At 46.2% G+C, this 27096-nt stretch overlaps 1 protein-coding gene and 2 long non-coding RNA genes across 11 annotated transcripts in view; 2 read left to right on the plus strand and 1 right to left on the minus strand.

Moving 5' to 3' along the window:
* The first annotated feature begins 74 nt into the window (after window positions 1–74).
* On the plus strand, window positions 75–5724 carry LOC149349134 (uncharacterized). The gene is made up of 3 exons (XR_016289969.1): window positions 75–1539; window positions 2084–2248; window positions 4830–5724. It is a non-coding gene; the product is annotated as an uncharacterized LOC149349134 (long non-coding RNA).
* Window positions 5725–15095: 9371 nt separating this feature from the next.
* On the minus strand, window positions 15096–20977 carry LOC149349135 (uncharacterized). Its single transcript, XR_016289968.1, has 2 exons — window positions 20783–20977; window positions 15096–16728 (listed from the first exon to the last, which is right to left on the minus strand). It is a non-coding gene; the product is annotated as an uncharacterized LOC149349135 (long non-coding RNA).
* A 192-nt stretch (window positions 20978–21169) lies between these two features.
* Window positions 21170–27096, plus strand: part of LOC149349136 (protein SERAC1-like) — a 229782-nt gene continuing 223855 nt past the window's right edge. For 4 of the 9 annotated variants that reach the window (XM_089578092.1, XM_089578096.1, XM_089578095.1 and 1 more), the window contains exons 1-4: window positions 21172–21973; window positions 22032–22126; window positions 22187–22327; window positions 25840–25964. In XM_089578092.1, coding sequence (XP_089434218.1) covers window positions 21924–21973; window positions 22032–22126; window positions 22187–22327; window positions 25840–25964 — 411 coding nt within the window. In that variant the 5' untranslated portion in view covers window positions 21172–21923. Of the gene's footprint in view, window positions 21974–22031; window positions 22328–25839; window positions 25965–27096 lie in introns of all 9 variants that reach the window. The other 5 variants (XM_089578097.1, XM_089578099.1, XM_089578093.1 and 2 more) reach the window with 4 other exon arrangements.

Genomic DNA, 27096 nt, shown 5'->3' on the forward strand with positions numbered 1-27096 from the left:
ACATTCAGCCTTATCCCTCCACCCACATATTCACCCATCGTAAACATGGCAGCCAGAAAAAAAATCAGCTGATTCGACGGCTGTCCTCCTTTTTTACACATTACGCAGAATCAAAGTACTGCGCAAACGTCTGAAGTGCGCGGAAAAATCTGTTTAAAGGCAGTGATTGCTACGAGCCTGCCGAGATCAATTTGCAAGGAGCGCTTGGCTCGAAAACCGGCGAAGGCAGCTTTAAGGCAAGTTCACACTGGCAAGTTGCAATCGTCGCGCTAGTATTCTAGGCGACCGATTTCGGTCAATTAGTTACGGTTTGCGAAGCACATGTAAAGCGGAGAGGGAGCGTAATAAATCGATTTAAGCCTGTCGCGCGACCTCCGCGACTCGCCAGTGTGAACTCACCTTGCTGCTATCGATGGCAAATGTGCTCCAAGGGCGATGCGTGATTCTATTTATTTTTGTTCAGAAAATACCCGGCGACCATGAATAATCACACTGCAGCAACTGCCGACATACGGAAGCAGACCGGTGCAGCTGATGGGAGCTTGCAACCTCTGCGGGAATTAAGAGCCGGCACGCCCGGTCACTGCGGCAACAATCACTCTTCCGCCTCGTAACCAACTCATGCCGCCCGCTTCGGGTTAAGCACGTGATATTCGTGTTGGTGGTGCCGTTCCGTTCGGATGATGCTCGGATGACGCCGCCGGGGATACTGCGGTGGCGAAAGTTTATGCGAAGGAAGTCCACCTTCGCCGCCGCCTTGTCTTGAGGGGTCTCGCCGGAAAGCGCGCACCTTCTGCGACTTAACTTTGACAGTGGTCTCCGCAACTCACCGCAAACACTTGCACAGTCGGTTGGGCTACGCCGACGTTTACTTCATTTCCTACGGTGTCTTGAAACCCACCGGCGGCGAAGGCGCGCACAGGCACTTGCCGCTCCACTGACCGCGCACTCACCCGCACACCTCCAAGTTCAACGCCGAGTTCGTCGCACAGCCATTATGCTCTTTCCTATGTCAAAACGTCGAAACAACTCGTCCGGCACGTCAAAACCGTCTTCATGCACCCTCTTACACCGCTGCTCGCGCGGCCACCGGCCATGTAAACAACCGCCATTTTCTGTCTCGAGCGGTTTGAGACCACTCGTTCTAGTCTCAAAAAATCGTCTCAATCGGCTCGCATAATTAGGCAAGCAACGTCACCACTTCTGGCGCACTTCTGACGTCGGCCGGTGACGCAAAAAACCAATATGGCCGCTGGTCACGACCGACCAATAGGAACGGGGCAAATGAGACACTTTTTGAGACACTTTCCGATTGAGACGATTTTGAGCAACTCGTAATCGCGCCCCAGGTGAAGTTTCTCGAGAGAGTCCGAATCCCGCTGCAGAATACGGTGAACGTCGTCACCTTTAGCTTCGGTGGAGCCACAACGGAGACGCTGCCGGATCTTGTCCGGGGAATTCACCTTCGGCCTCAATTAGATTTCATTTGTGTTTACGTGGGCGGAAACGACAGTGTCAACGATCGTTGCACGCCTCGAGGTAAGCCACTTTTACTGATGTTCGTCATGGTGCGCCGCGTTTTATAGTCTGGAAGTGAAGCACTGGGTAGTGTGTGGGATCTGTTTTGTGTTTAAGGTCATGCTGCTTTGCTGTTCGAAATCGGCGACAGAGGATAAAATTGCTTAAAGCAAAGTACACATTTTGTCCGCTATTGTACTTGGTTTACTAGTTGCTACAGTGTGCAGATGGGGCTAACTTTTCTCCTTCCGGAGCAGTTTATTTTTCATGTATGCTTGTGTTGTTTGGTGACCCTCAATGCGGGAGCTTGTCTTCGCAATGCTGTGGAAGTGCAGCTTAGTGTCGTAGTTGTCTTTGAAACTGTAGGTCTCGTTCTTTATAGAACTTTCAAATAAAGCTGGGAGCTGTCAGTCTGTGCATATCATCGATGCTGGAAGTGCTGAAGAGGCAGATGTGGAAAACACGTGCTTGCACTTTGCATTCTTCTGCATTCCTGATGTAAAAATGGTCTTGCAAAAACAAAGCATTGTTGTTCACTGCTCATAATCCAATATTTTCTATGCAGGAGATTTTGGCAGAAGTGAAGCAGTACGCAAGCCACATTTTCGTCTACAAGATAGTGCCCCGAGGGGACGAACTGGGGCGTGAGAAGGAGGCTGACCGCCCTCACCTGAACAGGCTTCTGGTGTGGCGCCTTTCCAGGCTAGGTGCCACAATTCTCAACTTTGATGTAAGCGTGTTTTACATTCCAGAAATGTCCTGTACTACTTATTCATAGCTTGCACTGATGTCAGTGAAAGAAATTCTAGGATATGCTTAACCCACTAGCTCCTGCAGTATGCATTACACATCATTTCAGCACGGCAGCACGCTATATTTCGGCAGTCCAAGCGCAGCAGTAGCTGTGGTAGGAAACACCCGACGAACAGAAATTTTCTCGCTGTGTGAGCGAATGAAGGCGCACTGAACAGAGCGATAGAGCTTGCGTGTGGCACGCATTTAACGAGCCAACTTTGACCACAAAAACCGCTACCATCAAGTATGGGGTGCATTCTTCATAACAGGTAAATTTGCAACTTCAACTGTCGAGTATGTGACAATGGTGAAGCAAGGAAAGCGCCAGTGGTTAACCAGATGTTTTTTGTTGAAATGGTGACCACTCAAGTAGCTCGAGGAGACAAAGCTTGACTGGGCCCCATCGCTTCATGCTTTGGGCCAAGCATGAAAATTTCGCATAGTGCCAGCACACAGTGAGACAATACACAGTGAGAAGAGGCAAGCTGAGGCCCATGCAAAAACAGCATGCGAAGGCCAACGTAGCAGGGACGCTGATTAAGCCTTGCGTAGGGTGCCTCGATGCATCGTTCCATATCAAAGCAGGTAGATGACGACAATGAGCGATTGAACTAGTGGAAGCAGACGAAGACGACAACGAAGTTCTGGCAGTGTTCTCGGTGCCGCTCGGAGCTGCTCCCTTCGCTTGTGTAAATAACAATATATTCTTTCCCGCAACAATATCGAGGCACCCTAGCCATGCGCTGATCTTTTTTCATCCCGCCCACAGCTGACAGCAGAAATACATGTTTTTGTGAACTGTCTATTTTTTGCAGCAAAAAAAGAAACTAACATTTACTGGCAGTGCAATATTAACACCTCGAGATGAGCTAACCCAGCTCAAATAGCCTAAAAGTAAAGAAAGTTTTCCACTGACCTCTAAAGTAGAACTTCGCGTTCCTTGAGCTTGCATTGCTGATGAGCTCTCACCTATGCACTAACATAGGAATTGTGCGATTACAGTGATTTGTGTACTTTCAATTGACGGTCGCAAAGTAGCTGACAAAGTGTGTATTCAGTGTCCGCAAACAGGCAAACGCCTGCGCTCTTCTCTGCTTCCAGTCATGAGGGGCCAATTTTCTTGCACTGTCGAACCTTTTCCTCGTACTGAACGTGCACTGACACGATCAGTTGCAATTTTTAGCCCTAGTGAAAGGACTGCGCATTCAGAAGAGAAGACATTTCCACGCACAGAGAGCAAAAGAGTTGGTTGCAGCACAAAACGCATCTGTTTATCCACATCTTGAAGCATGCGTGGCAGCCAAGTGGTTCGTAAACATGGCCGCCATAGCAGCGATATCAATGACGTGACATCATGACCAAGCTATGTATAGCCTAGGATGGTTCACGTTGTTCTCAAAGCAGTGTTGCAGATCTACCAATGCAGTGTACTGCCAGCAGACAGCAATGAAGCTGGACAGCTTGCATGACTTTTGCAGAGTTGTTCAACCATCTGATAGCCACTCGATTCTAGTCTCCATACATGTCATCATTTTTACATACCTCTGCTTCTTCTCGGCAGTATTGCGTACCTAACGTTCATTTCCAGGAGCACCTCTGACTTTCACTTCCTTTGTGCACGCAGATATGAGGTGCATTCAGTGGTAAGCTGGAGCTGGATTTTTAAATTTCTTGTACAGAAGGTTTAATCAAGGTACTAAAATAACTACATTGCTAGTACTCAACACAGCCCTCTTTTAAGTTTTTTTTTGCCAGTTCTTGGCAAGTGCCTATATATTGTGAGGAAAAATTATTATTTCAAATCGGTTAGCGCAGTTCATGCATTCCTGAGTGAACTTTGCTGTTGTGGGACCTCATTATGTCCCACCTCATACATTACCTCATACATTTTAAAGCAGGACAAACAACAAGCAAACTCGGTGGTGTGAGGTTGGTCGAATACAAATGACGTGGGATGCCCCAAAACTGCACTTTCTCAATACTAGTTGACGCAGTCTGTGAAGCAGTTTGTGGCGTAAAATAGTCACGGCGGAGACTGTTGTTGGCAGCCAGTGCCATTTCCAGCTTATGAAAGCTCTATTCAGTCAAAGTTGCTGTTTTGTTATTAGAACACAGTAATCAGTCGATATAGGCATACTTCACTTTGACCTTGGTGTTCTTTTCAATTCTGTTCGCAGTCTTATGTCTGCAGCTGTATACATCAGCAGTCTTTATAAGCCATTGTATGGGTGAAAGATTGTGCCCTTTAGTTTTGCACCCACGCAGTTGCTATTTGAAATATTTGTTTCAATGAACTTCCTCTTTTCATCTGCATGTGATGAAACTGCACCTGCTTTGTCTCTGGCTACTGATGCATGACAGGTGCATGCCAGTGGCCTGAAAAACCTTGCCATTTTTCTGTATGCCTCTTTCCTTAAAAAATTACATAGCTCGTTCAAAATATATGTAAAGGTACTGGTGTTGAATGGTAATGGCCTGTACAACCCACCTGATCAAAATTATGCCTATTTTTCTAGCACCTCTTCCTGACAGCTCAGCGAGAGCCAAACCTGGAGATGCTTGCTGTGGATTGGTACCATGTGTGCCGTGTTTGTGGCATACAAGCACTGGCTTTTGTTTAGAGCCGGGGAGCGGCCGCCCTCTTTGGTTCTGAGCATCGTAGCAGGACTGAGGAAGCTGCAGCCCGGTTTCAAGCACCGTTTTTTATTTTATGTTGGGCCAAGGAACACCACCGTGGAGAATGTGAAGGATTCAGATTTGAGTTCTAACAGTTCTTTGAACTGCTTCAGTGAAGTGTTAGAACAGCTCTTTGAACTGTTAACAGTTCATTGAATCCTAACCTGAACCTTGTAAGTGAACAACATGAACTGGTGGGCGAGTTGGTCTGACATATCTAGTGAAGCAGCGCTACGGCACAGAGCCAAAGGGGAGAAAGGGACGAACACAGCGCTGAACTGACAACAAATGTTTATTCCGGATGCTAACAGCATATATATACTCTTTTGCACCTTAGAAAAAACAAAGAAACGGAGAACAGCAGAAAGTATCAATCCCAGTCACTATGCGCATGCAGCTGTATCGCGTGTACATCGATCATTTGAAATCAGGAAGTTGTGCTCTTTCATCGAGATGGCAACGGAAGGAGTGCTGATACAATTCGCACCCAGCTTCATGATCTCAGATGCCTCAATAATCTCTCGTGTAAGCTTATCCTTGTGTTTGGTAACTGCTTGGCTGTTTTTGAATTCTGGGTAACATGAACAGTCACAACAGTGAATACCTATGTGGCGGGCCGCGTTCTTAACATTGTTTGCATGCTCTTTAAGTCTTTCATTTAGACACCGGCCAGTTTGGCTGATGTATGAACCACCACACGTCAACAGGACTGAATACACCACGTTGTCTTGGCATGCCAAGAACAAAGGGAACAGAGGAAATTTGCTCTACACGCGTAGAGCAAATTTCCTCTGTTCCCAGCCGCCGCGGTGGCTCAGTGGTTATGGTACTCGGCTGCTGACCCAAAATACGTGGGTTCGATCCCGGCCGCGGCGGCTGGAATTTCTTTGGAGGAGAAATTCTAGAGGCCCGTGTACTGTGCGATGTCAGTGCACGCCCAGTCAAAAAAAAACCATTGAGATTTCCAATTGGAACCAGTTGATTTTTGGGCACCATTGGAACCAATTGGCTAGAACCAATTGGAAAGACCAATTGGTTCCAATGGTGTCTGAAAACCAATTGGTCCCAATGGTTTTTTTTTACTGGGTAGTGCCAATCAACATTTTTCTACGGAATTGAAATTAACATGCTTTTATGGAAATCAAAGCCAACAGACACACATACATCACACACAAGCAACACTGCACATTCAGGCACTAGTAGCATACATTAGCTCAATATGTACATCCAGAGAACACACTTCTGCTCCAACTTATATACCCAATTTATTAGGCTCTCATGCTGGGGCCGGTGGTGCTTGCCCACTGAGCGCAGTTATTTAATTTAATTTCATCTCCAGTGGTGGTGTAGGTGATGAGTACAATTTATTAGGCTAAGCTGCTGATAGCTCTTATTGTAAGTACCATATTAGTTCTACCTTTTTCGTCAAACATGCAAACATTCATTGGATAAATTGGGTGCAGTTCGGCGGACCAATTGGATGCAATGGGTAAGATCAATTGGGCTCACCAATTGGAAACCCAAATGGTCCAACTGGATAGTCCATTTGGACCATCCAATTGGAACACCATTCCAATTGGGACCAATTGGAAACCCGACGGTCCAATTAAATAGTCCATTTGGACCATCCAATTGGAACACCATTCCAATTGGAACCAATTGGAAACTGAACTCGTCCAATTGGAACCGATTGGAAATCCAATTGGTTTTTTTTGACTGGGCGTTAAAAGAACCCCAGGTGGTCAAAATTTCCGGAGCCCTTCACTACAGCGTCTCTCATAGCCTGAGTCGCTTTGGGACGTTACACCCGATAAACCGATCCTCTGTTCCCTCTGTTCTCCTCCTGAATTCTTCAGCTGTCTTGAGGCCTACCGGTTTCAAAACAAAATCCCTCTACGACATCTCCCAACAAACCAAAAACCTCTCAGAGACGTCTAGCTAGATGTCTCAGAGAGGTTTTTGGTTTGCTGGGTCTGTGATGTTGGCACCCGAATCAGAATTGGCATGCACTTAGTACGCTTTTACCTGTGCCGTTGGCAAGTATGCCTTTTGAAAGTAGCTGAATCAACGACATCGAGAAACTGGTCACTTTTTCAGGGTCTCGACCTATGCCACATGGGGATTACACCCATGCACATCTTATATACATTTGCTTCCATGTCTGTAACTGCACTGCTTGTGCTGCATTTACATAGTGATGATTCTTTTATTGTACCGCAGAGGCGGCCTAGTGGTCTGAGCACCCGCCTCGCATGCAGGAGATGCGGGGTTCCATCCCCATTGCCGCCGGGTACCCACCGGTGATACAATGGGTTCAAGCATCCCCTGGCCCAGTGCCCGGCTTAATCAGGGTGAAATTCTTGGGAATTGGTCTTTGACCCCACCTTGAGCAAACGAAAAATACCTTGCGTCATGGCGCTCTTTGGCCGCAGATGCCCTTGCACCATAAAAATTCACTATCATCATCATCTTTTATTGTGTATGATAATTCAGCATCAAAATGACATGTTCATTGTGCCCAAAGGCCCTAGATTTTCGTGCTTTAAAGGGACACTGAGGAGAAATTGAAGTTGGCTTGTATCGACAGAATACCAGCTCCTGATTACAAAAACGCCACTCATACTGACAACAAAGCTCTTGTAACGTAGAAAAGAGCAAGAACCAAAATACAGGTATCGCCGCCACAGGCCAAACTCGCAAGTACAAGCGTTATGACGTCATAGGACAAAGCAGTGTTGCTAGAACCAATGGTTCTAGCAACTCTAGGATCCGAGAAGTCACAAATCACTGAGGCACAGCCAATGCATGTGCAAATCTCCTTGACGTCGCCAGATGGCGCCACGTGCCCGGCAGCTACGCGCGCGCCTGAAGCATCGGGACCAATCAGCGCCTGGTCACCGGTGTTGCGGGCTCCCGGTATTCCGCTAGCGGTAACAATATAGAGGCTAGAAGTCAAACCTTCTAGCCTCTATAGTAACAAGGTACACGGTATGCTAAAGGTGTCTATTTGCGAGAACTTCGTTGACGGCTTCGAGAACGAGATCCATCGTAACGCTGGCAAAACAGCAGTGCAAACGTAAGCGAAGCGACTGTAGCGACGGCGCTGCCGGCGGTAGCTTTTTCGGCTGCTGCTAGGCCGCACTGCTGGCCGCCAGAAATCACGGAGTCTGCGTTACATCATGTTTCACGTCACTTAGTCCTGTGTCGTCATAGGAGAATCCCAAGTTTGAATCAGAGCAGCGGGAAAAACTTTTTAAAGTTCGAATCCAAATTTCTTAGAAATAAATGCATCTTTCGCTGCCGGCCAAGTGGCAACAAAGCCATGACATGACGAACTATCGGATTTTGCTATAAAAAAAATATTGAAAGTGCTCTCCTCAATGTCCCTTTAATGAATTTGAAAGGTAGAGATGTGGAAAATGTCAGTGTGTGTAGTGGTGAAGAAATCATGAGTATGGTTTTGTGTTTTGAAGCCGTGGTCCTTGCTGACTTTTCCATCACTACACATCTCCCAGTACTATTGCCAGGTACCTTTCATTTTAGTTTACTGCTAGTTACATGCTTTGTTGCAGTTTTTTTTACTCCTCTGCTCTGTGCTGTGGTCTTACCATTTGTAATGATATCCATTCACCACATGTGCAAGGTCCTGGCAGTGTTTTGTTCTGATTTTCGTGCAATCCTCCTGGTGCCCCTGAGCTATTGACAGCTGTCAGCTGCTTGGGAACCGGGCTACATGGAGTTGGAAAATAAACAGTTCTGATCTTGAGATACTTTGTGGACTCATCAGTGATTAGCCACTGCAGTGGTGTGCTAGCTGTGAGCAACTACAGACAAAGGCTGCTTTGTGTTCCTTAAAGCTGTTGTGAAAGGCATTACTTACTTGTAAAAATGTGAAAAGTTAACATGGGCGCTGCTGTTAAATACATTACCAAAGGCGCATTGCTGTGCAACTTGTGACTGAAACTAGTGCATACTTCCAGAAATGTGTTAAAAGTGACTGCAGTACAATGCTGCTTATACAGCACTGTTCGTTGCTAATGGTTACCATTATTTTTACTCGTCTGTGCATTGCACTTCAGCCTGCAGCTGTAAAGTGCAATGAATGGCTGCACTGAGTAACAGGAACTTTATGAAGAATGCAATTTTGCACTGCTGCAGTGCTGCGGGATCCTAATTTTGCAATACATGGCTGCATCATTCAGTAAGACATTTTTATTAAACCTGGTTGGACGGTCATACGGCCAAGACAGGACCTGGTGTAGTCCAGATACTAGCCTAATTTTGCCAATTATACCTTGTGGGAAGCCAGAAATGATGCATGATGCTGAAAATCAATTTATGTTGACATGTATTTTTATCCTATGTACGACATGGAATGCACTTTACAACCTTTCATACCCGTTCATGCGCGGCGCGCACGTATGGGGAGTTTACGCTTTCAAACGTTCCGAGAAAAATTCGCTCTTTGTTGAGAACAAATTCAAAACGTTGACATATCATAATATCACTAAAAAAATCAGTATGATGCCCTGTGGCGCCACCTGTCGGTTTTGTAACAAAATGCGTTTGCACTCTGGCGCCATCTGTTGACTTTATAAGAAAATGCTTCCATAAACAACGTTACCAAGATGGACGTCTCACTCTTTGGAGCGTAAGTGGCTGTCTGCATTATTTCTTAATTTATTCGAACTAGCTTCTTACCTGAGACGAGTATCGACTGTAGTTACTGCAAGATAAGGTGCCCTGCACGCCTGTGAACGCATTTCTTTTTGCGGCCGGAAAGATAAGTACGTTTGGGTCGGAACAGCGAGCGCGCCTCGCTGTTGCCTTTTTTTTTTTTTTTTGCAGCAGCAGCAGTCAGTTTCTTTTTTCGCAGTGAAACCGTTAGATTACCTTTTCACTACGTCCAGAGCAAGAGTGACAGGAGGAGGATAGCGATGCAGTTTACAAAGGCAGCGCCAGCTTCTGCCGAAAATAGCTGGCGGTTCTGTCTGCATGGAGACTCCTGACATTGAATCGGAATTTGACTGCCACTTTTCTTTCGCAGCATAGCATGGTCTCCTGAAATGCTTGTAGCTGTTTTCTTTCTCAGTAAATCATGGTAAGGCGAGTGCGTCAGTGGTCAATGCTCATCACATGCCACGGTCCCAGTGCCGTAGGCGACTTCGATGGGGCATAAGTTGCACCCAAGTGGAAAGAAAAGTACGTGTATGTGCCCACGAAAGTTTTCGGAATGCCGAAATCACAAAAAGCCTCAATTTTCCCTCTACGTAGAGGCCCAGCCTGGCATTAAGAAGTGCATCGTGTTGTTCGCGAAGGAAAGCACGTAGTTCATCCGTCAGTTCGTGGATGCATGCTGAAACTGTTCAGAAAATAAATTTTGTTGTAATTTGCGTGTTCTGAAAACTTGTGTCGGCGCCTGTACTTTGCTCTCTGTGACATTGATTGCCACTGTGAGCTGGAAGGAGTGTCCTGCGGCGGCGACTTGTGCACTTTTGTCGCCTTACTTTCAGGGAGCAGAGCTTGCGCTTTTGAAAAGCGCAAAGATTGCGCTACGAAGTGTTTTTTCCTATTGTTGGTTTTTGTTTTGTTTCTTTAATATCTGTGCACGGAAATGTGTAAAGTGCTGCCAGAATCCCTGCCATAGCTGTTTAAGCATGAGTTGTTTCTTCAAAATTGGAGCTTTTCGATGTACAGATTCAAATGCAGAAAGGGGCCCAAATAACAGGAACTAGTTCCTCAAAAGTCAAACCTTTGCTAGCAGCTGTCAGACACCAGTGCTTGCTGCTTGTGCATTTGGAACGAAGCATTAATAACTGAATAATACAGCTGACAAAGTGCATTGCTTGATAGCAATTTTCGAAAGGAAAGCCAAAAAAGCCAAAGGAAAACAGTTATCGTTGTCTGCTCCAACTGTAATGGCCTTGCTGTTGAAATCATTGGAAGGAAGCAAGCATATATAGTGTATGTCTCCACTGGGGACTTGGCAGATCAGTCGTAGTGCAGCACACAGGAACTGTGTCGAAGCGAACACGTCGGATGCCACATGTATGGTTACTTCATTTGGTGAAATTTTTTCCTTAGCAGAGAAAGGTTTGAGAGTTTGGCTGGTGGCACTATTTGTGGAAACCGCATGGTAGGTTGAGCAGTGAAAAATAGAAACAAAAGTGAGAAAGGTAGGCTGTGGTAGCTACGCCGAGGCTTCCTACGTAAAGAAGCATTGCTATTGTAGCGTTTGGTTTCAGTTCACATTAAACCCACCCTAGATGAACATAACAGTTGCTCTAGTTTCTTTCCAAGATAACGAGGTCATTGCAATGGCCTCAGCCCATGTGGGCACTGGAAATGTCTTTAAGGCCACGCAGATCCACATTGATATAGCTTGTTTTTTAATAGCCCATGTGTCACTTTGGGACACTAATTTCCAAAATTTACAGTTTCTTTGAGTTCTAGGTGGCAGCATACTTGGTATGGTATGCTGCAGTACGGTATATGAGTTCAGCATCCTGAATTGACGCACAGACTCTGACTGAGGTTTAGATTTTTCTGTGTAAAAAAAAATACTAATAAATTTGTACTAAATTCAGTTTTAACCAAATCCGTGCCACAGCTAGCTGGCTATTGAGTAGGAGTCATACTCGGTGGAAGGAGAAAATGAAAATACTGAAAGCGGGGAGCGTGGTGAGACTGTTGTACCCTTGTACCTTTGAATTAGGTAGTGCAGTGTTGCTTTTTGCAGCATTGTCCCGCTGCCCCCAAGCAGACTGGTGGGTTTCATCTCCTCGCCATATGTCGTCTGCTAGTGTAGCGCTGTTTGCCGAGTGTCATTGCCTGCTTAGGGCAGATACTTAGTTAAGCAGATTTTTGAACTGCATATGAGGACACTGACATGAAACTATGAATAAATGTCACCAAAGAGTGTCATGTTCTGGCTGCTGTTACAGTTCAGTGGCGGTTCCATATGGCTGCGATCAGCACACACACCATGCGGTGTCTCGCCCTTTCACTCAGCCCAGTGCAACAGCCCAACAGCAGCATCACAACCCAGTTTTTAGAAGTAAACTTCCAGTTGCAAAGTTGGGCAAGTTGGTTGATATGCATACTGAAAAAATTGCGCAGAAAAAACGAGGGCAAAGCAAAGACATGACAAGGACGAGCGCTATCCTATGATAGCGCTCGTCGTTGATCAATAACTCGTGTTGGTGAAATGTTTAGGGGTCATCGCTGGTCAAGTGTTTGACCAACAATGTTCCCATTTCAAGTTATTGATCAATTCGCTCTTGCGCTACCATATGCTAACTTCGACATAATGGCTAGCGCACAAGGGAGACAGGGATCCAGACAGGACAAATGCTAGTGTCCTGTCTAGTGACGTTAGTGACAGGATTCCTTCCGTGTGTGCTAGCCATTATGTCGAATTATAGCAACCAACTAGCCCAGTTAAGAGCCTTGGCATATGCTAACCTTCTCGGTTAGCTCAACTGGTAGAGTGACTGCTCCGGTGAAGCGGTGGTCCCGGGTTCGAACCCCGGACCAGGAGGAATTTTTCTTTAACTACGAAGTTTCTGAGAAAGCTGTATAGCCTTCCTTTGTAGCCGTATGCCTGCACTTGGGTGGATGCAAATGAGTAACTCCTCCCTTATTACAAATCTGCTCCACCTTGGGGTTTCCCTGCACATTTGACCAACAGTTACTTTTCCTAATGCAGAAAGCATCTCTGCAAGGACAGGTGTAATAAGATGCATTGGACATTTAGCATCCAACACAATGTGTGCGCTTAGGTCAATGCCTAACTTAACTTGAATAATAAAATACTCATTTTGAGAACTTTGGGACAGACAAAGAAGTCACCATCATCATTGGCATTATTGCAAGCTTCTGTGACTCTCGTGTTGCAGTTGCTTCTTGTGTTCACTTAAAAAGATGATTTCCTGTCACAGCTGTCTTGGCCGCACTCTCTTGGATGTTCATGGAGGAGCAGGACGACGGTCAGGGATTGGCCCGTCCATACAGGCCAAATCTGCTTTATCATCAGTGTCATTCTATGCGTGTGCCAAGGTGTAATCTCAGGGTAAAACACATTGGTTTTGTGCTGCACACTTCACACTGGCCTGCTGGCTCAAATTAACATTGTAAATAGTTTGCAGAGATGCTGTCGAGTGTCAGTGTGAAAAAGGTCGTCTTGTTTCCTGCAGTCATTAGGGATTAGGCACCCAGCTGATTGAACAGGTTGCAAGCATTACTACAATTCCTCACTAGGAGGCAAGCCAAGAAACCTGAATCTTGCTTTCAACAGGAACAGCTTGCTCATGAAGGTTGTGCAAGCTATCTGGATTTTGGGCTGGACTAGAATTGCGTCTTTGTGCAGAGTTTTGTGGGCAAGCCGGACTTAAGGTGTGCTTTTCAAGTTCTGCAGGCAAACAAAGCCTCAAGGTTGTGCGCAGAGGCACGACAGTTTCTTTGCACACGCAGCTTTGCGAGCAGGCTAAACTTTAGTTTCGGCAATATACATGAATTCGGGCTTTGTGGCTTCTCTGCATGCAACGGCAAGGCGAAGCAAATTTGTCAAGGTGGTATTTTGCTTAACCTGATGGTTTTTCCAGCTGTGTGCATACAAATATACCGGGTGTTTCAGCGAACACTTTCAAGAATTTTCAAAAATAGGCTTTTTGGGGTGAATATATAGCTTTTTTGGCATAGTATTACTAGTGTTGGTGGTTTGGTTTGGTTTATGGGGTTTAACGTCCCAAAGCAACTCAGGCTATGAGAGATGCCATAGTGAAGGGCTCCGTAAATTTCAACCACCTGGGGTTCTTTAACATGCACTGACATCGCACAGTACACGGGCCTGTAGAATTTCGCCTCCATTGAAATTCGACCGCCGCGGCCGGGATCAAACCCGCATCTTTCGGGGCAGCAGCCGAGCACCATAACTGCTGAGCCACCACGGCGGCTAGTGTTGATGGACGCCAGAAAACCTCTGAAATGTCTTAATTAGCAAGCTCATTAACTAATATTTAATAATTACTAGTAGAGTTAGACAGTTAGTTGCAGTTATTGAAGCCTGCTCTGTAATCGGCACACAAGTTTTAAGAATTTCGAAAATGCGATTACCCTCGCTGCTGTGGCTCGACAAAATTTGGCTGCATCGCGAAAAAACCTAATACATGTGCTTTCAAAAGCATGCAGGCAAAGCAACCCCTCCGGTGTACATAACTAGTCGAAAAAAAGCCAAATTTTGTCGAGCCACAGTGCCGAGGGTAATTGTTTTCGAAATTCTAAAAATATATGGCTATCACTAATGACCAACTACAAATCGTTAATTGCTACTAGGTACATAGCTCTACTAGTTAGAAAGTCTATTAAAAATTAGAACCAGCCTACTAGTTAAGATGATTCACCCATTTTCTGATGTCCATCAATACTGATAATGCTACGCCTCAAAAGCCATAGTTTTCCCTCAAAAATAAAATTTTGAAAATGTTCACTGAAACACCCGGTACATGCAGCTAACATGTTTGTTGCAAAGAGGCACTTTTCACTACACCCTAGAGTGTGCCCTAGAGGCAGCACAGGCTGCGGGAGGGCTGGGCTTTGGCCACATGTACTTCGCCTGACCAAGTTTCAGTGAAAGCCTGCTTGATCCCAAAACTGCGCACAAGCTAAAAGAACCTGCATTGTGGAACTGTGTGGTTAGATTGGACACCCTGCAGATATCCGATTCACTTCCACAACACACGGGCACTTTTGCACTGCAGCTCCATTGAAATTGCCTACGCTAGCGTTCACTGCCTTTTAGTTCCTTGTGAAAGCAAACAGCCAGCATCTCCGAGCAATGTGTCGACTATGCCTTCATTGAAATAAAGTTTGTGACAAAGAATTTCTAGTCTTGTTCAAACATGATGAGGTGCCGAGGAGCTCTAGATCACGTAACTTCCTCTCTGCACCCACAAAAGCAATAACGACCTCGATACGAGACCAACATCAAACCCTCCAGTGTGTGCTCTGCATGGCCCCTTCTTTGGAAACATTCTGTGTTCAAGGTGCTCGCAAACACTGCTGTGCATGTGAGGAATCTCATGTTGGAGCTCACTCATCGAAACACAAAAATCTGAAAATTCTTTATTCAGCAGCATGTGCACATGCTCAAATGAGCTACAGCAAAGTCGCGAGCAGCTTCCGGCAGACGAGCAAGGCCTGCATTGATTTTAAAAAACCAACACGAGCATAAAGGTGCATAAAGGTATTATGTTTTCCTTGAATGAATATTTTCAAATGCAGAGAACATAGCCACAAATTAAGCCCACGGAAGTAAAATACGCATGGACTATTTGGTTTTGAGAGACTTGACCTCATCAATCTGCGATGGCCAATGAAAATACTACCATCTGTTAAGATACCCAAAGTAATTTTCACTACTGTTTTTGGACGTTGTGTGAGTAGTAATCTGATAAAACTGGTACATATTTGTTGTTCAGAGAATATATCACTGAAGTAAATCCGAAGCAATTTGACAATGTTTCCTCATCTGCAGCTACAGTGGTGATGTGCCCGACCGTCTGTTACAGCTGTACATAGTCCAAACAGCAGCCCACACATTTTCCAAGATTACGCTGCATGCATATTACTCAGCCAACGGCGCAGCGGAGCTGAAACACAATTGGCTGAAAGCCACTCCACACGCTTTTTACCATACCAACCATGTTGGCTGACTCCTCCAACTCTCCATGGTGACTTAAAAAAAAATGCGGGATCCAGGGCATTTGTTAGAATGTTCGCAGCATGTACAGTGAGACTACAAGAAATCCTGTTTAGTGCACCTTCAAGGCATCGCATGCAAGAACCATAGTCCTAAACTGTCAGCTGGATGTGTCTGCGCTGAAATGTTTTTATATTAGTAGCCTCAGCCCAGTGCCATGGTAACAAGAGGCATGGCACACTGGCCATCACTGGCATTGTGCACAGCTGCACTCATAGAGCTAGTAACCAATTTTAAATATTTTCAAAACAAACATCAACGTTCTGACATAACTGGACCCTCAGCCATACTGCTGTGGTATGGCACGCAGGGTTTCATGCCCGAAAGTTGCACAGTGGCAACAAGGAACGCCCTAGTGGAGGGCTGTGGATTAATTTAGACTGAATGTACGTGTTCCTTGACATGCACCGACATCTCACAGCACACGGGAGTTTGTACACCTTTAACGAACTGTGGCCAGGATTTGACTGCACCACCTTGCAGTCAGCAGCCAGAGCCATTACGGCGGGCCCTTTAACTGTATTTTAGTTAGCATCACTGACCGGTGCTGACCAGCAACCTTCTCAGAGTATGCATAAGGAATCTAGAGATAGGAACAAGAGAAAAAAAATCACAAAAAACATGCAGAAGTTCACATTGTAGATCATGGCATGTCTGCAAAACTGATATCAAAGGAAGGAGCATGCTGGATGGGGAAAGAAAAAACGCTGCTCCCCAAGCGGTGCACATGCCATCACAAGGCAGCTCAGGATCATGCACAATTTTAAAAAGTAAATATGCGCTGCTGCGCACACTTTAACTACTGGCAGTACTTCGCGATGGAACACTAGCATAAACATGAGCAAAGAATTCTAGTGCTACAATGTAGGCAGTTTGCAGGTTTCCTCAAGAGCAACGGTGCAATATCCAAGCATTGTGATAAAACTGCGGGCAGGCAAAATGTAGGTGGACCAGAAGCGCGATGATGTTCATGCTGAAACCTGTAAACAGAGAATATAATAAGTGAGAATGCATACCGAAACAAACTCTGCCAAGGATACATGCCTCAGAATGCATGTGCCCCATTTAAGGTTTTGGCATGCCAACATTTCAAGATGTAGTTTGCTTCAGGCAACCACAGAAACTGCACTAAGAAAGGCAAACCACAGATGCATACAAAAAAAAAAAAAATTGCAGGGACACTCGATTACCACGTGTGTTAGCAATTCAATAGCGTTAGACGCCGCTGGTGCCTTTACCACAAGTGACCTTGCTTCCCTCCAGCCAAGTGGCGAATCTTACAACTGACATTTTTTTTTTCCCCAGTCAGGATTTTAATACCCTTGCATTAAAAAATAAAACCTCAGAAACAACGAATAAAGAAATGCTGCATAAACTCTACTATAGTAAAGTCTGCACTTTTATTTCACAATTTTGGCAAGGTGCGGCCCTTACACGAAAGCGACACTTATTGTTCAATCTCCCAACCATATTACGGGAAAACTCCTTTACTGTACTATAGACCTTTTTCAAGTGCACGTGGCCATCTTTCGACAGCAGCACCGTCTTGCGTCTGGCCAATTTCTCCGCCATGTTGGCTTGGGTGGCCGCCGCTGCAATACAGGCAGCGAGTGCTCGCCGCGCTGTTCAGCCTTATCCCAGTGTTGATTTTTGCACGATTTTTGACCTGCAAAGTATTGCACTGTATGCACTGAGCAACTGTGAACAAAATGGCCCGTGCTTCGGCGAGCGGCGACGCGGATGTTTCTCTGCAAGTTCTGCTGAAAATCGACATTGGAGGTGCACTTCTACGCAAGTGTGCGCAATTCATTTAACGGCTTTCTGGTATCAATAATCGAGACATTTATTAATGTGAGCACGAAACTTGCTGAGCGCTTCTATGTAGTAGTTATAATTATAAAAGGAAAACCGCTCCGTTCCGATTAACAGCAGTGGTGCTGTCAAGCGCTCAAGCTGTCTGCTCTGCGTTGCGCCGGTGACACGAACAGGTTGCAACTGCGTTTGACCGCGTCTTTCACTACATTTTCCCTCCGCACTGTCCTAAAAAACGGTACTTGCTGTAGTGCTACATGGAGAAGGCACCGCTGGAGTGCATAAGCGCAGAGTTCTGTAGCAGCTTTTGGCTTTGCATAAATATCTTGATTACTTCGTACTAACGGTAAAATAACTGGTGAAGTGTGCAGATGTAGGGTGGTCCACTCTTAGCGTGAACATGCGAGTGTGCGGCAGCGCTCTTCGGAGTGCCAGTGCATCCGTCGGCGTCGCACATCGAAGCAAAGTGTTGGAGGAACAGAGGAAATTGGATTTGGAGCTTCGCGTCGTGTGATATTTCGCTAAACTCGGAAAAAGATGTAGCAGAGAGGCATCTGGCCTTCGAACGCGATGTAATTTATACACTTGAAGCTGGTGCACCTGCTGTGACAGTTTGAGGGGCATATCTGCTTGGTCCGTCTCGGGTGCGGCTGCTGATTAATGCCGATAGAGCGAGAAAGCGCGTGCGTGTGATCGGGTGGGCACTGCGTGCCTGCTGATTACACGTCCCTAATAGGCACATTTTATTTTTAAACAATCGGCACTTTGCATTATGGCATCAGTTGAAAATAGTATTTGGTCGATGAGGTGTCACGATGCAAGGTGGACACGTCAAAGCTGCGGCCTTCAGTTTTTTAAGTCCTGCTGGTTTATCGGATATTTACTGCAAGCAAACAGCTGTGGAATTTGTGCAATGCATCATGGCTTTCAAGTACTGTCAAGTAGCTATGTTTACAGTGCCATTAATAATCAGTCACCAGTGTCGGCAGTTATAACAGAAATGTTTCACGCAACCCGCAATGCTGCTGCATCGTTTACTCAAATTATTGCTTATGTTTTGATTTTGCAAGGGTCACAGACGACACATATCTTAGCGACATCAGCAGTAGGTGCTCGCGTGTAAGGTATGTGTAGCTGACACAGCCCACAACTGCACTGCCGCTGTGGCTCTCTGTGTTCTTCACACTGCTCCGATTCAAGCCGCCTTCGCTTCCTGTAGTTGTTTGAACAGCAGACGACTGCGCAGTGGTTTGCCGAAGACCTCGTTTCAGCTTTAATCGCACATGCACCCAAATCGGGCTACTACAGCTAAGCAACCGCATACAGTAAACACGGAGAACCGCAGAGAACGCACGGACACCGCCTTTCCGAACCAGTGAGAGAGGAGGAAAGCAACATGGCGGTGTTCGGCGCATTGGGAGCGAGGCTAAAACTGAAAAAGGTCTATACAGCTAGAGGCTACATCTGCTATCCAGTCGCAGGCACCTTTATGCTTCGTCGGTACTGCTGTCACTGATGCTTGGGCCCAAATCCTTGCTACCCTTGTAGATGAAGTCATTTCTGTTGTATTCATTGCATTTCAAATTCTTGTAATTTTAAACATAATGTCTGGAGACACCACATACTAAGAATTGAAAATCTACAAGCAGACAACTTAGCTGTCCAGTCGGCATCATTTCATGGTCGGCCGTTAACATTGGCTCTGAGCACATGCATGCTTGAAGATGACAACAATGATAGCAGCAGACAGCTGTCATTACTGGTAGCTCCCTGGGTAGTGTGCCACACAAGGAAGGCTACACATGCGTGAAGTGCAGTTGCTTTTTGCAAATCCCCCCCCCCCAATTAGTGGCTCCCAAGCCGGGCATAGTGGCCCATAGACGATTGCAGGGCCCTTAGTCAAGTGTATATGGTACATGCATAGAACAAGCAAGTGGCATGTTATAACATTAAGTCATATTCTTCTGAAACTTAAAGCACAGGAGGCACCTTACCACAAAAATATTTGCACACACGCATGCACACAAAAAAAAGAACAAGGATGCAACAAATGCACGCCTGAAATTTCAATGAGCGTGATGTTCAGTGGGCACTGAAATCTCTGTAAGCAGCCCATAGCAGCAGTAACCCAATCTACTACGCCGTTTAAAGGAATGCCAAGGTATGCTTCTACACTTCACCATTTCACCATTTTTAATATTTTGTTTACTGACACTTAGCATACCAAACACACTTCTTGCAGGCAAGGCACTATTAGTTTGATTTATTATTTCATTTTGCCAGCTGTAACAAATGTACACACAATGTTATATTTTTGCCACATTCATTTCTGTGTTACACCTGCTCACATACTTCAGTTCTTAGAAAACTAAGTATGACAGCTGCAGCAGAAACGCATGAAATGGAAGCAAAGCTGCTGTATATTCTACTTGGGGGATGCGATGGTCATCGAAACCTTTTCGGCAACCCTATATATGACCTGGATCACACTACAACCTGAGCAATCTGTCTGCCTGTCTGAAAAACGACTAATGTGATAGAAGAAATGAAAAATGCACCCGGCAAGATATTTCTTACTACTGGTCTGCACATTTGCATGCTATAGCTACATAATGAATACTTCATGGCCTTTTTTTTTGTGCATTGAAGGGCGCAGACCAGGAAATAGTTTCTTTTTATCACATTTAAGCACTGAACAGATTCCTGTTCAAATAAAACAGTCAAGGGGACAGTGGATGAGCAGTTCAAAGGTGGGAAGCACAAGCGTGCATGCATCCTGTATCTATTTGTCACACACAATGCAGTGTACTGTTTCCATAATTCGTTTCGTTTGTTACCGCTTATTCCACTTTGCTCTAGTAAACACATAACTAGCAATCTGTAAAAAAGATAGCGGTTAGACCAATTCACTAATTATGAGAGGTTGAGTGAGGAGAAAGAATGCAAACATGCCACGCGGCTGAAGTGGGGCATTGCCATGCGTTCAAAGCCAGCATGCGAGATTTCACAACATCCTGCAAGCATGGGGAAAAAGGCACAAAGGACTGGAGGCAATTAACAAAATACGCGCCGCAAAAGAGGACAGAAATCTTTCATGCACAGCTAATTATGCTGAACAACTGCAGACTGGGCGAGCTGGTATTCATAATTTTCCAACAGCGCTTCAGGGCGGAGAACGAGAGGGGACACAGACTGCGCTGACATGCGTCGTGTAGTGCTCACCTTCAGTCGTGCTGAACTGGTGCGTGCTGTACGTCGGCACAAAACCGTGCAGGCACTGGTAGTCCTGCATCAAATGGGACCGATTAGTAAAAGTTGCATTTCCACAAACGTCACACGAAAACGGCGTTGCAGCAGCATTTTTCACAAAGGGTCCACACACGTTAGGATGCTTTCCTTTCAAACGAAAATTCTTAGCAGTATTAGAAGCATACCGCATTGGACAGAGCGGACAATTATGCGTACCTTTATGTGGTGAAATGCGGCCGCCGTCCGCCCATGGTCCACCGTTCTGCCGCGGCCGCCCCGCGCCACCGACACATGGGGACGATCCGAACTAGGGAAGTCTAGGGAGTCAGCTCGGCTGAAGTGCAAAAATCCAAGCAACACTGCGCTCTCTGGGGGTTACTCGAGGTTATTGCGGGCGGTTTTTAGCCGCTACCCTGCAGAACTAGCACAGCCAGTGCAAGCCAAATCGAAGAGACCTTCTATGGCTGATCTGCAGCGGTGCCAAGCGGTCACGTGAGCGTGCAGCCATTATGGTGCAGCGCCAGTTCATCAAGTGCAGATACAGTCCGTACACTAGCGCGCACCGGCCATTGGCAAAACGAAGGTGCAAGTGCAGCCGCGCCATGCTGCACTACTTCCAGCACTACCTTCAGACCGAGTGCAAGGCGGCGAAGAACTCGTGCAGAACCAGGCCTGCACCTTGACAAAACGAGGAGAAAAGTGCAGAGGGCGCGCGCGGCACCGGAAAAACGAGGACGACGGTGCTGCACCCCTTGAACTGGTGCAGCTGGTGCTGCCAAATGTGAAAACGACTTCAAAACACTCGGCTTGCGAACGCTGGCCGCGTGACGTCATGCTCCCTCCTTAGTTTTTTTTTTCAAAATCCTCGGAGAGAGATGTTGACCATTCGAATATGGCGCTAACTGTGTTTGAAACACGTAATATACTCGTATGTTCGTTTGTGCGATGTCTATTCCGACAGTTCATATTCGGCGATTTCGTTCGTGCTTTATATAATTGAGCTTGTTATCTTGGCGTCCAGTTGACCGGCATTGACATATTTGAGTTGGGTTTTGGGCAGCTGCTACGGTTCAAGAAATCTTCGTGGTGTGTGTTGCTCGGTTGACCTTTCGTTATGAAGCTTAGGAACGGCGTCGTGGTCGGCTGCATTGCCGCTGCGCTCGGGTGAGTGGTGGTGTTGCTGACGGACTGTGCGTGACCGCGCTGCTCCTCTCGCTTGCAGGAGCGCCTACGCGCTGCGTCATGACATCGGTTTGGCGGGCCACTGGGAGAGGCCCCCAGCTGCGTTGAACGAGTCGCCGTACATATTCTTCTCAGGTAGTACGCGCCGGCGGTTGCGGATCATTTGCGCACTGATTGGGCCGGCTTGCCTTCCAGAGCCGGACGCGTCGTGGGGTGGCGTATTTCGCAAGGAAACTCGTCTGCACTGGCGTCTGTTGTCGGAGGCCCGGTCCAAGGTGCAGAGGATGCGCCACGAAGCCGTGGCCGCGCTGGGCAGCATGACAAGCCAGCTGAGTGGTATGTTCTTCCGAGTTCCTGCATAGTTCTCCTGTGGTTGTGAAGGGGCACGTTAAAATCCATATGCACTGATGTGTCACACGCTGTGTCGGGATACATGTGTCAGCAAGGGGACACATTTTCTTGTGCAAGTGCAGACGGTCCTTTTGCATTAATCTTGGGAGCTTGCTTTGGAACAACTGCATGATGTGCCATGCTCCATGGCCTTTTGGTGAACAGTTACCGAAGTAGACCTCAAAAAGATGACATGAAAAGAGGAACAAAAATGTTCATTTGTCTATATTCACTCATATTTATTTCAGTGTGCGGTACATTCAATACATGGGTTTATTAGTGCTAGAGAAGGAGGCCCCGAAGTAAAAACTGACCAGGGAACCTCCTGTTCGAAAGTGAGAAATTACAGTGAGCTACAAGGCAATAAAATGGTACAGGAATGAAAACCAAGAAAACATCACGATGCATTGCTAATGAGCAAACCAAAAAATGTAAAGAACAAAGCGAAGTGTAGTGCATGCACAAGGTTCTTCATTAGGGGTCAGCCAAACTTCCTCCCACCAAGACCCCTACGGTCACCACAAAGTGTAAAGGTGAGGAATGGTCGTAAAACATTAATGCTTTACAAAATGTAGAAAATATTACTGAGCAGTAGTTTTCACATTCATTTGTCGCAGAGAAAGGCAGTCCCTAAGGCATCAGTGTAACTAAACCACAGAAAATATGACACATCTGTCTTTTGTTAACTGCAGTAAAAAAACGTGAAAAGATTGTCTCAAAGTGACCTGGCAAGTAAACAGTTCTTGGAATGCAGCATCCTCAGCCGCCGCCAGTATCATCAGAAACCTTTTATTCCCGCAGCTTTGGTGGCAGATGCCGTTTAGATATTTATTAGTAGCCAATGTGACACAGCTCTATAAACAATGACAGGACAGGTAGGACATCCATGCAGCCTAAGGTGAAGGCGAGACAGCCAAAAACTTTTTGTCCCACTTTGTTTTATCCCCTTCGAAGCAGGGTGGGGGGGCACCATGGATTTCGGTTTGACCGTGGCCTCTGCACACTCGTGTCTGCTTGTGGGCCTGCAAAGAAGCATGGATCCATAGGATATACACCAGCAGAGAAGATGCGAAGTGGGCAAGAAATGCACTGGTGAAACCAGGGTGCTGAAATGGATGTAAATTGTGGTGTGATTTTATTTGGGACGGCAGTGAATTCCACACAGAGATGGCTGAAAAGTATGCTGTTTGTATTTCATAATTTGTGTACACTTTCGGTAGCAGTAGGTTTAGTGGCTGGGCAAATCTAGTGTTGCAACAACTCAAGCCTATTAAGAGGAGCGATGTGATTGTTACTTGTAGGAAAGGTAAATGGTGCCAGCCCGAGATGAATGGGAGAAACACCCAAGATGGGCACTCAAAAATGGCCAAAGGTGGCCGAGTGTTAGTACATGTGGTGCCTCAAGATGCTACGCAGTATGTGAGGTGGCTTGTACGAATGCAATGAAAGTAATCAGTCACGAAAATACCAAAAGCAGTTTAGACTTAAACGAGTTTAGTGGGCTTAATAAGAACGGGGGCTAGTTGGTAGGAATTCATACTGAAAACTGCGCAAAAAACGAAGACACAGAACGAGAAGGCACGGATTATCATGGGTAGAGAGTACGGGGGCTAAAATGCGTCCGGGGCACTGGAATTTCTTGCGTGGTGCGGGAATGGAAATTTTCTTTGGACTGATTTGCAAATGATTTTTGTGGCACCAAACATTCTAGAGATCAGCATTTAAATTCGTGGTTAGTGGAGATATGTCACTATCGGATGAAAAAAAATGGCAGTCTCATCAGCATGAAGAATGAAACTAGACTGGTTGAGGCATTTTTGGCAAGTCGTCATTGTACAAATGGAAAAGGGCAGGCCCTAGAATGGATCTGTGTGGTATACTGCGGTCGATTAGTTTTGGGTCAGAATATGTGGCACCAAACCGAACAACTTGCAACCTATCAGTGAGGTAATTACAGATTAGATTAGGCTTTTGTTTTCTGTTCTTTTCATTTTTCTTCCCAGTTAAGAATTGCTTCGCTAACTTCTCCAGGGTTCCGGCTATCTTGTGTTCTGCGGCAGACATCCTCAAGTTTTACGCAGGTACTGCTAAGTGGGGAAAATGCAGGTTCACTAAAACTGCACTCTTCGTGGATGCCCTTTTCATGCAGCCGCTGTGCAGCTCGGCTGCTGACCTGAAAGACATGGGCTTGACCTTGGCCACAGCGGTCGCATTTCGATGGAGGTGCAATGCTGTCAGTGCACATTGAAGAACCCTAGGTGGTCGCAGTTATCCTCTGTGGCGTCCCTCAGAGACTTTGACCATAAACCTTTTCATGCAAACACCCCTGTGAAACATATTTAGTAAAAGTGCAGTCTGAGCCAGTTGGTAAACCACAGAAAGATGACGGGCAGGTACTGTTTCCACCTAAAGCTTATTCGGTCAAAATATGCAGGAACACCATTGGGGCACACACTGTCTGTCTGCAGCGTATCTCACTTGTGATCTGCGTGGGATGGCTGTCAGTAACCACAGATCTCTCGATCGTGGTTGCCACCTTGGAAGTCACAGTGAATCGCAAGTTTCATGTACATGTTAGAGCGTTAAGCTCTACTTCTCGCTTTTCAGGTCTCGGCGTTAATATGCAAATCGTAACCCAGTGGTTGCCATGGTAACCAAGATGGTTACACAATGGAATAAAATAACAGGCGGCAGAGTGATGCCCAAGCACCACAACTCAAAAGTGAACTCTGTCGATCCAATATATATATCTTCCTATCTGGCAGGCGTCAAAGTGGGGCCTCTTAGCCCCGACATTCATGTAAAACCGTTTGCCACAGAGTGTTCTGGATGGTGTCATTCGATTCACTGTTTCATGCAGCATAAACTTACTAGTTAAGTTAGAGCCTAGCTTGTGGCAGGGATTCGAACCGGTGACCTATGTATTCCCAATTCCACATCTTTATGAATCCTCATATGAACATCATGTCTCAACCGTTTGCCGCAGAGTGTTTGGGGTGGGGGCATACGATTTCATGTTTCATGCAGCATAAACTTACTAGTTAAGTTAGTCTAGCTCGTGGCAGAGATTCCAACTGGCAGCCTATATTAGGTGTGTTAGCACTCGACATTCGATCGCTGCCAGGCTCATTGTTTGGCGTCCGCTCACAGGCATTTAAACATCATTTACTCTGGCCAGTGTTGCATTTAATCTATAGACACTGTCCTCTTCAAATTCAACACACCTGAGGGCCCACATCCTCATCAGTTTACAAGGGCTGCCTAGTTTATGAGGGGCTGAGAGAACCCTCTGAGCAATTTTTCTAAGATTGTGAGACAATGCGTACCATTTTTTCCTTTGGGATTTTTCTTTGGCTACCTTGTTGCTGTCAGGCTTCTTTAGTCTCCCACAGCAGAAAGCACAAGGCATGTTTGTTTTGAATCACTGCATGCAGTGCGCACTTGTCCTCTCTCCGTAGATTCAGAGCTCTGTGAGATAGCTCAGGCGTGTGACTGTCCGACCAGTGTGGGACTGGCGAGAACAGCAGGGGCTGACTTGCGGTGCTTCCTGTCGCCTCCTCCAGTGCCAGATCACATTGCAAAGGTGAGCTCTGCTGGGGCGTGCACTTGTGAGCCAACCCTCACAGCTCGCATGTGGTCTGCATGAAGGCATTCGCTCTCTGTGCACGGACACGAGTGGCCATGCAGTGTCGTCTGCCTTGTGACTCTCCTGCCCTTCACTGTGCTCTTTCCTGGTCTTCTTTTGACCCAAGCTCCACCCTTTTCATTAGCTTCCACGTTGCCCTCTGTGGGTTTTGCGGCTCTACCTGTGCATGGATTGCTGATGAGTTTGCTCTTACACTGAATAACTAGCAACTGCTTTGTGGTGCTGCTGCCTGGCCCACAGTGAGTGCTATTCATGCCCTGTCAGGTGATATCGAAACAAATCCAGGACTCAACCCTATCCTGGCTGACTCCTGGTCAGGCAGCAATACTGTCGGATGTGGAACCTTTTAGGAAGCATTTAGAAGTTACCAATGATTATAGGTAATACCATTTCCGGCCTAGCCAAACGACTAGCGGACCTAGACACCTAACACAAAGATCTTCTAATGCTGAAAACAGACATTGAAACATACAGACTAGCACCATCCAAGCATTTCGCTCTTTAGAGGCTTTGGAAGCCTGAATGGACTACTCTGAAAACTGTGCATGACTTAATAATCGAATAATCTATGGACCCCTGACACCAACCCCTCTGAAACTTTTGCGTTATCCATCTCTGTTCTGTGAAAATGCACATTACTGTTGACCCTGCTCACGATGATGAATGACCTTGCCCAATAATTGTCAAGACTAAAAAAGCCGTTCTCTTGAATGGGCACCAGCTGAAGGACACAAATGAGAATTTTTCTTGTCCAGTTAGAAATGCCCAGGAACACCTTCTTGTGTTTGCTGATGAATCCTAGGAAACTAAAATTCACTGCTGACAGACCAAATCTTTCTTTCTCTGTAATATACACCAGCATATGAAGCTTCCTTCTTGAATGTGCCTCTTTGTTAGTGCTGTACTATCATCCTGAAGTAATGTACTGCAGTTAAACGTTGAATGTACTACAGTGAGGTGGCGCCGCCCTGGTTAGCTGGCTGCCTATCGTGCTCTGTTTTCACCTGCCCCTGGCCTAGTCCAGGGCCCCTGGACTCCACCGCTTCAGGAAGGCCTCCGTGGAAACCCA

This window comes from Amblyomma mixtum, chromosome 3, assembly GCF_055824585.1.
Source record: "Amblyomma mixtum isolate Tamu chromosome 3, ASM5582458v1, whole genome shotgun sequence".
NCBI classification, from domain to species: Eukaryota; Metazoa; Arthropoda; class Arachnida; order Ixodida; family Ixodidae; genus Amblyomma; species Amblyomma mixtum.